Consider the following 16,886-nt stretch of genomic DNA (forward strand, 5'->3'; position numbering starts at 1 on the left):
CATTTTAATTGACAATACATTGGTGAATTAAAATTTGCCATATTTGAGCCCACAAATTAAAGATAAATTTTCTATTTAGAATTAATGGATAATTATCTTTAGTAAAATGATAAAAATAGAGATAATTATCTGCGAATAACAAATTTTATTGGGACTCTTTGATGATCATTATCTTTTTTAAATAAATAAAAATAGAAATAATTATCTACAATCAACAAAGTCCTAGGGGGCTCTCTAACTTTGGGCCAAATTTACTACTTATACTCGAGGAGACCAATTCAAAGTGGAACTCATTCAAGACTTCAAAAGCTTTGGAGTTTGAATTCATTTAAATCCTTCGAAGTTTTATTAGCCACGAACTTTTGAAGAAGTACAGAGCTTTGGAGTTTGAAAAAATTCATTTGAATCCTTTGAAGTTTTATTGAAATTAAGCTCAATAGCCTCCATAAACTTTAAAAGGCCCTAAATCATTGAAGCTCAATGGATCAAGCCTCTTAAACTCCGAAGCACTTTCACCCAAAGCCTTTGCATTCTAAGAATCTTCAAAGAATTTGAAGAACACTCGAAGAACAACAAATATCTAACAGGCTCAAAGTCAGAAATTCGTTGTAAAGATCATTCGGTCCATCTTCCAACCAAAAAAAAAGAAAAAAAGATCTTGTGTTCGAGCCAAAATTACAAGAAGATAGAATCAAAAGATTACTCTATTGTATTAGAATCCAAAAAAAATAAAAATAAAATTGTACTCACTCATTCAATCAATACAAATTTATATTTGTGAAACCCTTTCAATTGTTTGATTTTCAAACTTGAGAATTTTGAGTTTGCACTTATTTCTAAAACCCATGAATACAATATTTTTCATCAACTAAACCGTAGGTTCACATACACAAATTTTTTAATCCTATAATTGTTAAGACAATAAATTGGTAATGGTAGTTATTATAGTAGTTTTGGTGATAAACCCATATGGAAAGTTACTAACAACTTGTGAAAAAAAAAAGTGAAAAGTTTCGTATTTGTAACATTATCTTACCAAAAATTAATTAGGCATCATATTGTGATTAATGAATGAAAAAACAATTAGTAGGGAACATAAGTTATCACTTTAACAAGTAAATATGTTTCATCCACATTTATGTGAAAGTGATTTTGGATACAATAACGTTATTAAATAATTTTTTATCTTAATATTCTAAAAAAATCTTGTCTCAATTCATTTTCTGTCCAAAATTCTTATTTTTCCAAATGCTCAAATGTGTATATAGCCTTGTAGCCTCACATCACATCCCACGCAAATCACGTATGTAAAGAGGCGTCCTTCCTTGCATGCTCTCATAATCTCATCACATAAATAAAATACTATATATAAATAAAAATATATATATATATATATAAAAACCTGAATTCCAATTCCCCCCAATCCCACACAACACTATCACACACACACCCCAAAACAAAACCCAATATCTCACTCTCCGTTTTACGATCTCTCCGCCATGTAATTGTAAGCCACAATTCAGAGAACTCATTCATTCCCTATTCTCTCTCTCTCTCTGAATTCAGTTTTTTCAAATTCTAATAACTCTCTTTCCCTTCGGAAATGGACGAAGAGTTACAGAAAAGGAACACTGACTGCGTCTATTTCCTTGCCTCACCCCTCACCTGCAAGAAGGTTCGTCCTTCCACACAACAATGCCGCTCTATTTCCTTTCTTGCTATTCAAATTCTTTTTTTCTTTCATCTTCTATTTTGCTTCGAATTGTGTTTGCATTTTGTAATTTCCCCTATTCCATAATGTGTTTGTTGTGTATGATATTGATATGATCACCCCTACGTTTCAACAATCTTGTTCTATTTGTTTGAAGCAATGAATTACTTAGGGTTTTATGATTTTTCTTTTTCTTTTTCTTTTTCTTTTGCTTGAGAGATTCAGTGTTGTTGTGGTTGCTATTTTGATGAATTGTGAATTTTTTTGTTGCTTTTGGAATTCGTTTTTCTTAGGGTTTATGTGAATGTGGAAATATGATTTTTCCTTTTTCCTATTTTGTTTTGTTACTATGCCATTGCTATATCATGATGACTGAAATTAATGCATCAAAGTTTTCAATGTATGAGTTATACAATGTATACTTAAGTTGACAAAGATAGTGAATTCTTTGGGCCAGTTTGGTACGTGTGTTTAAACGACAGTTTTCAGTTTTTTTGAAAATACGTGTGGGTGAAAAAGTGTATGGAAATGCGTGTAATGTTGTTTAAAAACTGAAAAAATGTGTTTAAATAAGTTTACCAAACAGCCCCTTAGTGTTTGGAATGTTGCACCGATTCTTGGTAGAATTGTTAGAATAGTGGTTAAATGATTAAATTCACAATTTCTTAATAGCTTAAGCTTTTGGGGAAGGTAATAGTTTATGATGGTATCAAAGCAAATGGTCCTGAGTTTGAAACCTGTATTTACTTTACCACCCATTTAAGAAAGTTAGAAATCTCATGTGTTGGGGGAGTGTTCAAATAATCTTTACATCATTTATTCACCATTTTCTGATAGCTTAGGCTTTTGGGGAAGGTAATGATGGTATCAAAGCAAATGGTTCTGAGTTTGAACCCTGTCTCTACCTTACCTTCCCATTTAAGAAAGTTAGAAATCCCATGTGTTAGGGGAGTGTTCAAATAATCCTTACATTATTTATTCACCCTTTCGTAATAGCTAAACTTTGAAGACAAGTGGTAGTTTAGAAAATGAAGGATGTGTCTATATTTTGGGGTTTTATACAGTCAGGTAAGGTTTTGTATTTTTAGTACGTCATGATCTCTGTTTCCATTGAGCTTTTTAGTTTATTTTCTTTCCAGGGGACTGATTGTGAGTACAGGCACAGTGAGATTGCAAGGCTCAATCCAAGAGATTGCTGGTACTGGTTGTCTGGGGACTGTGTCAATCCTACATGCGCTTTTAGACACCCTGTAAGATTTTGCTCTTTTATTTATTTAACTTTCTGCTTATATGTTGGCTAGGAACTATGATTTTTATTTTCTAATATAATTTGCACATTCAATCAGCAGGAACATTGGTATCAGTTAAGCATTCTTTTCTATCGATTTCGCTATATTTTATGTGTTGTAGACTTGTAGTTGGATTTTCCTTATGAAATGGTTGCATAAATCATATTATTTTGGACGTTATACCTTTAGGATAAGGCAGTTGAACATTGAGAAACGTCTCAATTATATGAATCAATTAATGCTTATATTTTGATAAATGCCTTGAGAGACATATATCCTCACACATTTAGTTTCCAGCATGGTAGATAGGTGGGTTCCATTATGTGATTATCTAAAAGGACCAAGCCTTTGTGTTCCAGACTTCCAGCATGGTTCTAGTTTATTGTGGGTAAAGACCTTATTTTCAATATCTAGCAACGAAAAAGCGTTGTACTATCAGAAAACCTAAAATTTTGAAGTAGATAGATTTTGTTCTTACAATTTTGACCTACTTTTTAGAATTGATGTAGTACTCTCTATCACGCCTATATCTCCGTACTTATAATATGGAGAGTTAGATGTTGGTTTGGTTAGATGAGGAGGATTAAGTAATGAGGTTGTGATGAATTTTTCAAGGATATCATTGACTACTCTCTTTTTTTGATAAGTAATGTAACTTTATTAATGATCAAATAAACTTTGTGATCATGATGATGAACACAAAGTGTCAAAAAAGTACGTACATCTCAAAAAGAAAATCTAAGAGAAACTTGAAACTCTGAAATAGAAAAAAATGAGTTAAACCCCAAATGCAGGACCAGTCGAAAGTAGTACAAGCAAACAAAGTCTTCAATTGATCCAAGGATCTCTCCATGTCTTCAAAAGTACGTCTATTCTGCTCCTTCCAAACAAACCACATCAAGCAAGCCAGTACCATATACCAAACCATTGAGCCATGTTTACCAAACCAGTTATGCCATCTAAATAGCAATTAAGTAGACAACTAATATTGGTTGTTTAGGTTCATAGGCTGGGGAGCTAAGATTGGGTGAGAGAAGCACTTTGAAGAATTTGCATGTGCAAGGAGTAGTCTTGTAGTAACAAGGTCTTGGTTCCAGGGGCATGACATCACTATGATGTAGTGTAGGAGGATCCAAAGAGGGTTTATTAGAATTTTTACCCCCTATTATTTTGGAAAGTGTATTGCACTTTCAGATCTGTAATATCCAATAATGGGAGTCAAATACTCGCAGAATTCTTGCCAGAAGGATGAAAGGGGGTTTTGGGTCAGCTTCTCCTTGTCAAAAGTCATATGCAAGTGGAAGGTAAATGATTGATGAACTATGCTCAGGAGTTGCGATCCTGTGAAGTTAAATCTTGAAAAAGTGTCTTACCTGCCAATTCACATTTCCTGATTTGTGTTGCAAGGTATTGAGGTAGGAAGAGTTAAACAGATGGGATGTCCTTGTGCATTTCTTCAGTCTCTTGTAGGTTCTCATGTCTGCATGCCAACAGACCATTTGGGAGTTCCCAGGCTTTGTCCAGTGGGCTTTTATCAGATGACATCAGCATTGGGTAGGTAGTGCTATAAAGGGCACTTTATTGAGTTCAAGGTTTCTAGAATAGGAATTTTTTCTTTCTGTTGTACACAGATGACACCTATCTGCTGTTTGATCTCAGTTTGTATCATTTCCATGTTTGTATTGTATATAGGGATTTTTCCGCCCTGGAGAGGGGAGGGAGGAGGGAACTGGGGGCAAATTTTAAATCTCTCTTGGTCAACATGAAGGATCATTGATGTGTTGGTTTTAGGGTATTGTAGATTGGTTTAGGAATTATTTAGAAACGGTTTGGAGTATTTTTTCTCCCTGCCCTCCCTTGCGGGTGGCTCCAGGATGGGGTTTGGTCTTATGATTAACATGTGGCTTCTGTAAAGACTGCAGTCTATGCATGATTGCAGAGGAAATAGTGTATGTAATAGATGAGAAGGAAAAATGAATATGTGGAACACACACACACAGAGGGAGAGAGAGAGAGAGAGAGAGATCTTAGCAATTATGCCAGGTAAAGAAATTAATAATAATAATAATAATAATAATAATAATAATAACCCTTACTAGTTACTACTTCACTATAACAGTAAAATGAACCATACCTGCTGTTGGTTACCTGCTATGTTAACACTATTAATTTGCTAGTTGCTGCTGCACCGCTTTAGGACTTGACAAAGGTAATTTATGCTGACTACCTAACTAAAAATTACAGAGTATGAAGCCAGATTGACTATATTATGACCGTTTCATACAAAGAATATCCTGTCTAAACTTAACGTTTACCTTTCTTGTTAACATGCACGTCATCAAGGATATGTATGAAGGAAGAATGGGCCGCACTAGTTGTTGATGTGATGATACTTGGCCAAATTCAATATTGATGTTAGATCTTGATTGTTTGGCTAGCTGGTACAAATGAAAAGGGAATTAGAAACTTTCTTTTAACAGGTTAGGCCTTAAACACCTCCATTAGTGATAGTATCCGACTTTTAAGTTGTATTTTAAACTTGTTCCATCACTTTTTTACTGTATTGGAGATTTTATTATGCCCATATTTTGCATTCTTTTTTGAATTATATGTTAGTGGATGCTGTCTTTTTGTTTCCATCATCCCATTGTTATTTGGTAATTTCACTTGAACTAAACTTTGCTACTTTCATAGCCATTGGATGGCCATGCAGGAGTGCCATCTGAATCTGCCCAGTGTTCTGCACCTGTGAACAAGACCAATGCTCCCTGTTACTTTTACTTCAACGGTTTCTGCAATAAAGGTGATAGATGCTCTTTTATGCATGGGTCTGATGGTAATGCACCTGCTGGGAAATCTACAAAAACTGCCTCTGCAAGCACTGATGCACCTTTCGTAGAAAAAAAAATATCTGCAGGAAATGAGACACAGTTGGCACAAACAGACACACATCTGAATCCATCTGAAAGTGTCCCTAAGGTAGTTATCAATTCGAATTCTGAGTTCAAGGAGGGACTTGAGGAACCAGTACCTAACAATGTTTCCCAGCAATGTGCCTCTCCGCAGATTGCTGTTTGTGGGTATGATGAAGCTCCTGCGATTAGATCAGAGTCCTTGCTTATAGCAGATGGTTTTATTCAAAGCAGATCTCATTTTGAGGCAGATCAGAGTTCAGAGGAGCAAGTGGAAGATGATATTGAGCCAGAGGAGCGGTGGGAATCATCCCCTGGCTTTGATGTTCTTGTGGGTGATAAATCAGAGAATTTGGGTTATGATGACGATGCAGAATATTTGCTGGACCTTGATAGGGAACAAAGAGAATTGAGTAGCCACTTCTTGGGTTATGATTTTGAAGATCCAGTTATGTATGATCCCACACACCCTGATTTGAAACATTATGAACGTGATATCGATGATAGTTATGATCCAGATGACAAGCATCTTTTCAATAATGTTAGAAGAGATCCTGGTCATTCAAGAGACAGCATGTTGGATTCTATATTGTTCCGGAAAAGGAAACATGTGCCAATGGAGCTGACAGTTGGTGACCATAATGGCGTGGATCTTCGAGACCATTTGAGAAGACGCAGGGTGACTGATGGTTGTCCAATTACTGGCTTATCAAGAAGGCATGGCTCATCTCGTCTAATTGGTCACAGCCAGGAAAGGCCTCGCAGGCATGGAATGGGTCAGCGTCTTCATGGAAGAATGGCATCAGAAGTGGGAATGAGTACTATTGAATCAGTCAAGAATGGAACTTTTTCACATGGTGCCACTGCCAACCAGCGTGGCTTGCTGAGGCGCTCACAGCAACATAGGTCAAAGAAGGTTAGCAGGAAAAAAATTCTCTCTAAACATCCCTTCTCAAGTGAAGTTACAAGGAAACCAGTTACAAGAGAGAGGAGATCAACTCAGGAGTTGACTACGTTTACAGGACCCAAGACCCTTGCCCAGATTAAAGAAGAGAAGAAAAAAGTTGAAGAAAATGGGGTTTGCATTTGGAAAGTAGGGCATTCAAGCAGAACTACATCAACTGACTTCCAGGCTCCCAAACCCTTGAGTGAAATCCTCAAGGACAAAAGGAAGCTGGATTTTGTGAGGGACAGTGATAGTAGTGGCTACTAAAAAAAAAAAATCCAGTTAGGCTTAGTCGAATCTCAATCATTTAGTAATGAGTAGTAATTTTACAGATGATGATGATGATAAAAATTAGTCTGAGAAGGAGATGAGGACCTTAGCATAATTTTGCGATGTTTGGATGTGCGGGATCGTGTTTTTACATACTAGATAAAGGTACTTTTTCTTTCCGGTAAATGAGGAACATGACGAGATGCGTATGCATTTGTTTTCAAATCTCTTCTGTGACCCCCAACCGTTGGTAATCACTGAAAGCTGAACTTAGAGGCTAAAGCGGGCTATTGGCTGGCTTCTGCTTGTACACCTTTTAACAAAAATCTTATGTTACTGTTATCAAGCTTGTCTTGATTTCTTGTACAGAGGTGCTGATTAACTCACAAATTGATTGTTGCATTTGTGTGTGGAAAAGATGATTTTTAACCACTGTTACTGTCTACATTTGGTTGCGTAACAACGACATTTTCATCTTATAGTTTGACCCACCGTAGGAATCAAATCTCTCCAACTTCTCTTTCAATTTGCTTAATGTGCTTTGTGTGCATCTTTCATCAGTTATTTGTGATTCAAATTTTCCTCGAATTTGCTAGTAGTTAATTGACAAATGCAATATTAATTGACAAATGAGGATTAAGATTATTGATTATTGAGCAATATTAGTAGTTTGTCTAGCTTAAGATTAAGATTATTCCATTCTCAAAAAAAAAAAAAAAAAAAAAAAAGAATTATTGAGCCATAAGGTAGTTTTTTATTATTAAATGATTCGAGATGGAGCAGTCATTTGCGGTTTATCACCAAAAGATAAAAGATAACTAAAATGAGGATTACTACTACTATATGATTCTCAACAAAAAAAAAAAATATATATATATATATATATAAATATATATATATATATAAAATTAGGAATATTAGTCATTTATTAGAACCGAAATCTTTGAAACTTCTACAATTTTCCACGTCAACACAATATTAAAAACAAAAAAAACAAAAAACAAAACGTAATTGAACTTTTCTAAAACCCGATCATTGTCTCTCTCCTCCTGATAAACCCTTTCTTTTTCTTTGCCACTGTTCAAACTTTAGAGAGCTTCAATGGCTAAACAAAATATGTGATTATAAAAAAGCCAACTATGTTGACTTAAATAACTTCCAGAAACAACGAAACTCATTCATCGCTATTAGTATGTCACCACTGAGATAGTTTGCTATATCCAAAATTACGCGAAATCCAAGGCGGGGCAATTCACAAAGGGACTAAGTGTATGAAAACAATTCCCATGGCTTTGGTTGGTTGCACTTTGGATGGGTTCATGATTAGAGAGTCAAAGAGTCTGGTAGGACCAAGACGTATAAGGTTTCTTTTTTAACATTAAAAAACAATACTGCCCTCTTCTTCGTTACGCATGTGATATGTTCTACATACATATAATTCTGTCTATTAAATTTTTATATGTATAGTTCACTTAATGCTGTACAAATTGATCCAAATTCCAAAGGAAATGTTGAATAACAATCCGAACAATTAGAAATTTGAGAATCTGGGTTGCTTAATTATATGATTTTGTAATTACTTTTTTTTCTTCGATGATTTCTCTTTGTGCCATCCTGTGTGTTTCTTAACAAATTCTATAAACCCTCGAATTCATTCACCAAAAAATTACTTCCAAGATCAAACAACACAAAAACAAGTTGAGGCAAACCAAAATATAACCGATCAACTATCTTTGGATGTATTCAATTTGTTCTCATTAATGAGATCTTTGAGTTCTTTTATAAAATAAAATTATAAATAAATAAAGATTTCCAGCTCAGTGATAATGTCCAAATCATAAATTTTGCTTTTAGAAGTCACAGAACATTCTGTTTGCATTTCTTATATACGTTGTTGGTTTTGGTTTTTGCTTGAGTACTTCATATGTCACCCATCTAATGTTGAAATTTGTAATTGATCATTTTGAACATTTTGCTTTATTCTTGCCAACTTGGGATCATTGTTTGTTCAATTATAATGTACTTAGTTTGTCTTTGGTGTAATATTTGAGTGGATTCATGTTACAAAATAATTTTTTCATTCCTGTTTTAGAACATGCACATTATGTGTTTGACAAAATATCTCACTCTTGCATCTTTTTAAATTAACTTCATGGTTTGTGTGAAATCTTGGTAAGTTTGTTTTATTTATTTATTACACCTCTTGGTTTGAGTAGGCTTTGATGGTCTCATTTTTTCTAATGTGCATTTAGGCATACTAAGTCATCAACATCATTGGCAATTTAGTACATTAAAACTTTGCATAATCCAAGCCCAATTTGCAACATTACAATATTTAGTAGTCTTCCTAAATAAAAATATGTTTTTTAATATGTGTATATAACCAATCAGATACAAGTTTAAATTTGCAATGATTGAGATCATCTATATAGCATATTCTACAACTTATCTATGATTAAAGTATGAATCTTTGATACTGCAATTGTGTGGCCACTAGCGAGAAGAAACAATTATGTTAAGCCAATTTTGAAAACTTGACATTTTGGCTAGGTGCCACCGACTTAGTGTTTTTCATGACCCATTAAAAACCAAGGGATTAAAATATCAAATTGATATGCAACACTAATAAAAATATTTTAAAATTATATTTCTTTAGATCTTGACATGGAAAATGATATATTCAATATTAAAAAAATAATAATAATAATAATATTTTTTTAAATTTATTTTCAATAGTTTTTCCGTGTATCGCACGGGTTAATGACTAGTGGCTCAATAATCTTATGGCTCAATTAACTACAAATGCAATATTAGTAGTTCTCTCGAATGACTGCTATATTTGTTTAGTTATTTGGGCATTAGGCATATACCTTATGCCTGCTATATTTGTTTAGTTCTCATTTTTTTTTTTTTTTTTTTTTTAGGTTTTTTCCTGTCTACATAAGAAAGCTCTATTCCAAAAAGGCCGAACAAAAGAGGTAATGTACAGCTATCCAAAAAGAAAAAAAGAAAAAGGTTAACGTACAAATACAACATGCTAAATACAACCATCTAAATCCAAGTTTAAGCCTGGATATCGTCATCAAACTCCACTCCACTCCGTTTACGGGCATCCAATCAACCAACCTCAATCCGTTTGTACCCTTCTGACTCGAATAGTAAAATTACTGTAATTTTTTACCTGTTTAACATTGTTGTTTCTATATCTGCAAAGCAAGGCAACAATAAGCACTGGTTATCAACCATTCCATTTTTTTAAAAATTAGCATGCCTTATTTACTTTTTCTAGCCCTTGACATTATTGGCTTGCCAAATGCGGCATTACTCATGTACACGAACCATTAAGGATATAATCAACTAAATTGAGGACTGTGGTGTCCAATTTCAAACTTATCTAGACTCAATAAATTGAAACCCAAACCGCTCTGTACCCTTTGGCCATTTTCATATGCTTACCAAATCAGACCATTTAGCATTAGAATTTGGCCATCTTCATTAGCTTGCTCCATAGAGCAGATCCCTGAGTTATCTCCAATTTCATCATAAATGGCAAGAAAATCCCCAAGCCATTGGATAATTTCTTGCTAGTTATTGTGAAAGACATTGGTAAATTGTAACTTACCCACAAGTCAACAAAAGCCTATATTACAGCAGATATTTAGGGAAAATAAAAAGGGGGATTCTCTAATTTGTCATTCTTTACCTCATACATAGATCCTATCCAATTATCTCTTCTCTTTTATTCTTTATTTGTCATTTTCCTTTGTCCCTCCTTATAAACAAGAAAAAGTCTTTAAACACCATTTATAGCTAGTTGCACTTTCATATCATATTTACATCCACCAAAGAACCATCTAGGTTCTAAACCATCTCACACAAACACACAGAGATGGCTGGGTTGCAAAGGTCTACAACATCCTTTAGAAGACAAGGGTCTTCAGGATTGGTCTGGAATGACCGGTTTATATCAGGGGACTTGAACAAAATGAGGACTACTCAACAAAAACAACAACAACAACAAGAGGTCGCGGAATTTAGAGAGCTGAGGCCATCCCGGAGTGTAGGGTCAATTGGTTTAATGGAACGTAGGCCATCCACAACCACAAAAGGACATGCATATCGGAAGGATAAGGTTGTTTCAACACCAAACAAGGACCCGCCTTCTCCTAAGTTTGCAGGTTGTGGCTTTTGTGGTGCCATATTTGGAAAACAAGAGATTTCCCATCAGCCAAAATCAAACAAGCATAGGGCAAAGTGAACTTGTAAGGGATTATTGCATGGGTGCTTTTCCAAATTTTTTGTTTGGCGTTGTGTAATTGTTATGTTTATGTATAGTACTAGTTGAAATACATTGATTACAACAAAAACTGAGTCATAAGAATTAAGAAAGCACAAAACCAAACATGTCTGTGTCTTTGTTTTCTTTGTTGTTCCCCCCAGATTTTGATGGAAAACTTTTCTCTATGGCAGTTTGATCAAACAGTCTTTATCCTGTGCTTGTGTGGAATGTTTGTTATGAATGATGTACCCCGAATAGTATATGCCTCCGAAAACTGTGGGATTTTGAGTATTGCAATCTCATTTATTCTTAAAAGATGGCCGTTTCTCACCAGAATTTTACTTGTTTTTCTTGAAGAACTCGATGCACAACCCATCTTTTCTCTCTCTTCTTATGGTATATGGTGAATGAATCCAATGACTGTTACATGAGATTGAGCTGTTCAAAATAAGTAATAAAATTCTAACAGCTTGCACTGCGACGTAACCAAAGTCGTCGTCTTCTTTTTTTTATTGTTTGATATCTTTTCTATTTTTTATCGCCTAACACTTCCAAGAAGATGAGCTGCTAGCCATTATCTCCTATGTACGCACAGCTGCTATAATAAGATATTTTAGATTGAAGTCTTGTGTATGTATATATTGGATAGAATTTTGTATATTAATATTAGTCATTTTCTTTCTTTCTTCTTCTTCTTCTTTTCTTTTTTCTTTTTTCTTTTTTCTTTTTTTTTTTTGTTGAGAAAATGTTAGTCGTTATCAAAGGCCATTAGGTCTTATTTTAAACTTTTGATGTCTACCTTTGTTGTGTGATTTTAGGGATGACAATAGGGCGAAGTAGGTTGAAAGATGGGATCTATACTTCCACTTGTCTTATTCTATCCCCACCCCATGCCACATAGCAGGACAAACTATCTTGCCCCAACTACACCCCTAGGAGCTTCACGTGGATCTGCCCATTGGGGTTTTGCCTTGCTTGCAAAACTCTATTTTGTGTTCATCTTTCACACCCTGCCCCACACCTATTATATACTCTCCCATTCCCAGTTTGTTTGTCCTCTATTCCATTTTGGGATGTCCCAAAATATTGTCCTGTTTTTAAAAATAAAAATTATTAATTTACTAATGTTCCTATTATACTCCTACTTTATTTTCAAAACTATTTGAAAAGAAAACTGACCAATATTTAAAAAATCAATCTAATTGGAACACCTTTTTAGTTGCCTTATTAAGAATGACTCTTTTTTTTTAAAAAAAAACTAATAAATTTATTTAAGGGTTGTTTTGTAAACTTATACATTTTAATGAGGTAGAAAAGACAATAAATGATGTTTCCTTAAAAAGTTTTACTTTTCAAACAGGACAAACAAATTAAGATGGAGGGAGTATATTTTTTAATAAAAACATGTTTCATTGATATAAATATGCTTGATATTACAATTAAATATGCATTAAATCGAACTAATTTTTAGTAAAGACTTAATAATATTATTATCCAAAGTATCATAATAAAATAAAAGTCTTAAAATGTATGCATTTAAATACTTAGTAATACAAATTAAGTTTTTAACACTAAAAGAGCAAGGTAGGGGTCCAATGTGTGGAAAATATTTTGCCCCAACCCCAGCCCACCATCTTTGCACGACAGGAAAAAGTTGCCATCACTACATGATAACATCATATTTTATGTGGTGGACCTTTCTGAGATTGTGGGCTGGGCTGCCTCCTGCCACACTACGGCCCAAAGGTTCTGGGTAGGAGAGTTAGGACCAGTCCAATTGCAACTCACCTCAGACCGGCTTGTGCACAAACTAAAGCCCCTTTGTTGAAACTTTGGTCACATACCCATGTCAAATGAGACTGTTACAAAAGAGTTATGGCAGACAAATACAATATGACAACAATAACAAAAATATACTTGCTGTTAGACAGAATAAGCAAAGGATTCTCAATTAAAATAAAGAAAAAGAACGACACAACAACAAGAAATACATTATAAATGAAATGGCAAAGGCAAAAGAGAAATAATACTAGTACTTAATCAATAAAAGCAAAGAAGGAATGGTTAGTATGCCGTGCTCAGTTGCATTACGGAACTAAGACCAAGGAGGGAACCATTCCCTCAATGTGAATAACTTCACAAGAAGATCCTGCTATAGAAATTACCCACTTTGAGAGAACAGGCCTAAATGGCTTATGCCCAGAAAATCCCTTAATCCTTAACAGAGGGTAGGCTTTTAGAGGGAGAGAAGGGGTTAGCCTATTGGTGCATGCCTGTCATTCTATTCTCTCTTTGTTTTTCTTCCTAACCTTCTCTTTCTTTTTTCTCCATTTTTGTTACTTTGCTTTTCCACTCTTTTCTTTCTAGTTTTTACTCGTGTGTTATAGTGGTGATTGTTGTTGTTGTAATGTTATGAATCTCTTGTTATGATTGTTGCTGTGATGATAATCCCACTGTGCATGGTAGAGGCTCCTTATATATTGCTTGCTGCAACTAGTTTTTTACCATTTTACCCTTTAACCACTTTTGTCTGGGTGTGGGTGTCCTTCTAGACCATCCACTAGTTTGTCAGCTACCCAACCACCACCGCTTACCTGTGCTGGCCATGCCACATCCCATTACCAGACAAAGAAATCTATTTTGTTTGCTTGTTTACCGTGGCATTCCCATCCGGAACAAGGTGGGCATCCTCTCTCACTATCCCTCATGACATGCACCTAGTAATTCCAACTCATCTTTCCCTCTTTTGGGTAGTATGTCATCCCAGCGGGACACTTCCCCCAAAAGAGTTTGAGTGGGAACCCCAGAATAGGCTACTCCTTCTCCTCACCACCAAACCATACCCTTTCTTACCTCTGACCCATAGCCCATCACTCCTGTATTAGCTGGGTATAGGTTGGTGGTGTTTGAGTCTTATGCGTGCTCCCCTTTTATGTGTGTCCAAAGCTTGTTTGCTGCTCATGCGTTTGCCATGGCCTGAAGGCTCGTCTGTGTGTTCTGCTGCTCATTCTTGACCTCTTGTGGAGTGAATTAGTTTCCTGATCCTTCATTCTTTATGGCTTGCTTCCTTTGAGGGCTGGGCCTTGCTCGATTGTGGGCTTTTCTTTCCTTAACCTACTCTTTGCTTCTTCCATAAACTTGCTAGCATTCCTGCCATGCCACTCTATTATTCCTGCTATGGTGTTATTTGACCAGTGCTTGCTGGGCCTCTTTTAAGCCTGCTGTATGCTTTTCTTTCACTCAATTACAGTGACCCAATATTGTCATTGGGCTTACATTCATGCTTCTTTGGGCCTTCTTGACCTATTCCCTTGCTTACGGGCTTCTTTGACCCATTTCTTCCTCCTTGGGTATCCTTGGCCCACTTTCTTTTTTTGGGCATCCTTGACTCATTCCAACTTTGTATTCTCATAGGTTTTTGCTAACTCTTTTTGGTTTCCCTAATCCAATTACCATATCTTTTACCTTTGGGGTTCATGGGCTTTCCATCAACCCCTTACTCACTTACTTCATCACTTACTTCGTCACTTTGGGCTTACCTCAGCCCGTTCTTGCTTTTATACTGCCCCTGGGTTTACTACTTCTTTCTCTGGGCTACTTTAGGTCCGCTTGCTTCCTTTGAGGCCCATTTCTTATTTTTTAGGCCTATGATCCATTATTCTTACTGTTCGGGCTTAATGGTTTTTTTTTCCTCCCAATTTACTAACTTTTTTCGGCTCATATTGTTGGGCTTCTTCTTGTTATTAGGCTTTTCTGCTGAAATGAGCATCAAAATTTCATAAATACAATTATTAGGGTCTATTTGGATACCGCTTATTGCTGAAAATTGAAAACACTGTAGCAAAATAATTTTTAAATGTGTGAATAGTATTGTGGGACCCAATTTTAAAGTTGATTTTGTCAGATTCCGTACTTGTGGGTCCCGTGAACAGTGCATGAAACCCACAGAAATGAAACGCAAATGTGCAACGCCAAGGGAAAAACACTATCCAAACTCACACTTAATGTATTGTACCGTGGTATGTATACAGTGCATATAGGCTTAGCTAGGTACTTAAATATACTAGTAGTAGATCTGCAAAGTGTGAGAATATATATTATGATTATTTTTTAAAAAGTTAAAATTTAAATTATTTGTCAAAAAAAAGAAGACAAAAAAAAAAAAAAAAACACAACAAAGAAACAAAAAGCAAAAAACTTCTGCCTCTTAGGAAATTTTTTTTTTCAATCTTCTTTCAGTTAGTGTATCAATATATTGTAAGTCTAGTCCCAAAGTATAATGACATCAACTACATCTATGTTAGGATTTAGATCCAAGTTGGTTAATTCTTGTCCCAAATGTATGTTTTTAAGGGTTGTTACTATAGCTGGGTTGCAAATTATTTTAGATATAGCAACCTAATTGGGGCTTGTTTTTATAGATTTGGTAGGTAAAATAGCAATTTGGGGGGTTTTACACCCCCAATGCTAATGCTCTAATCATTGCAAACATGTGTTTATTTGAATAATTGTATTGTCACGTTGGACATTCTTATTAAATTACAAAATTATGAGCCATAACCTCTCATCTTCTCCTACTCTAGTATTTCTTTCCTTCCCAAAATGGACTTGTGGTGGGCCTCTTTCATGACTGCAGGTTGGGTTACCTCCTGCCACGCTATGGCCCAATGGTTTTGGGTAGGAGAGTCAGAACTGGCTTAACTGCAACACACCCCCAACTGGCTTGTGCACAAACTAAGGCCCCTTTGCTAAAACTTTGGCCACGTGCCCATGGTAGAGAGAACTGTTACAAAACAATTATGACAGACAGGTGTAATACAACAACAACAAAAAAAATATATATGCTCATTGTCAGCCAGAAAACAAGAAATGCTAAATGAAATAAAGGAAGGAGCAATGCAGCAATATAAATGCAATATAAGTAAGATGATAATAATAAAGAAAGAGAAATAACACCGATGCTTAATTAATAAGAAAAAAAAAAAAGAATGGTCAGTCTACCATGCTTGATTGTCTTACGGAGTTAAGTTCAGAAAGGGAACCACTCTTCAATGTGAGTAACCTCATAGAGGGATTCCGCCACGGAAATTACCCACTTTGAGAGAATGGGCCTAAATAGCTTATCCTTAAATTTCTTAATCCTTACTAGAGGGTAGGCTTTTAGAGGGAGAGAAGGGATTAGCCAATTGGTGCATGCCTACTATCATACTCTTGCCTACTTTCTGCTTTTCTCTCTAACTCTTTTTCCTTTCTAAGTTTTTTTGCTCTATATTTACTTTCCTCTTCCGTTGTTCTCCGTGGTGTTGTTATGTTGTGTTCTCCCTTTTTGCTATGCACGACTAAGGCCCCTTTTATACTGCCTGCTGTGATGGGTTTTTACTATTTTACCCCTTAATCGCTTTTGTCTTGGTGTGGGTGTCCTCCCAGACCACCCACTGGTCTGTCAGCTGCCCAGCCACCACCACTTACCTATGCTGGC

At 35.4% G+C, this 16,886-nt stretch overlaps 2 protein-coding genes across 3 annotated transcripts; both read left to right on the plus strand.

Annotated features, from left to right (window-relative positions):
• Window positions 1–1,415: 1,415 nt before the first annotated feature.
• Window positions 1,416–7,609, plus strand: LOC115977042 (zinc finger CCCH domain-containing protein 34-like). 2 transcript variants are annotated; one of them, XM_031098673.1, is made up of 3 exons: window positions 1,416–1,675; window positions 2,851–2,961; window positions 5,695–7,609. In XM_031098673.1, the coding sequence occupies exons 1-3, from the start codon at window positions 1,604–1,606 to the stop codon at window positions 7,123–7,125; spliced, it is 1,614 nt and encodes a 537-aa protein (XP_030954533.1). In that variant the 5' UTR covers window positions 1,416–1,603; the 3' UTR covers window positions 7,126–7,609. The 2 variants fall into 2 exon arrangements, with proteins under 2 accessions (XP_030954533.1, XP_030954534.1); XM_031098674.1 differs by lacking the exons at window positions 1,416–1,675; window positions 2,851–2,961 and adding an exon at window positions 5,390–5,480.
• A 2,969-nt stretch (window positions 7,610–10,578) lies between these two features.
• Window positions 10,579–11,718, plus strand: LOC115956837 (uncharacterized protein At1g15400). Its single transcript, XM_031075120.1, has one exon. It carries the CDS (start codon window positions 11,018–11,020, stop codon window positions 11,384–11,386), a length of 369 nt encoding a protein of 122 aa, XP_030930980.1. The 5' UTR covers window positions 10,579–11,017; the 3' UTR covers window positions 11,387–11,718.
• The last annotated feature ends 5,168 nt before the right edge of the window (window positions 11,719–16,886 follow it).

Source organism: Quercus lobata, chromosome 2, assembly GCF_001633185.2.
Source record: "Quercus lobata isolate SW786 chromosome 2, ValleyOak3.0 Primary Assembly, whole genome shotgun sequence".
Taxonomy (NCBI): Eukaryota; Viridiplantae; Streptophyta; class Magnoliopsida; order Fagales; family Fagaceae; genus Quercus; species Quercus lobata.

Coding starts and splice junctions, on each gene's coding strand:
- LOC115977042 (XM_031098673.1), top strand. CDS start 1,604: ATGGACGAAGAGTTACAGAAAAGGAACACTGACTGCGTCTATTTCCTT. Junction 1,676..2,850: donor CACCCCTCACCTGCAAGAAG/GTTCGTCCTTCC, acceptor TTTTCTTTCCAG/GGGACTGATTGTGAGTACAG. Junction 2,962..5,694: donor CATGCGCTTTTAGACACCCT/GTAAGATTTTGC, acceptor CTACTTTCATAG/CCATTGGATGGCCATGCAGG.
- LOC115956837 (XM_031075120.1), top strand. CDS start 11,018: ATGGCTGGGTTGCAAAGGTCTACAACATCCTTTAGAAGACAAGGGTCT.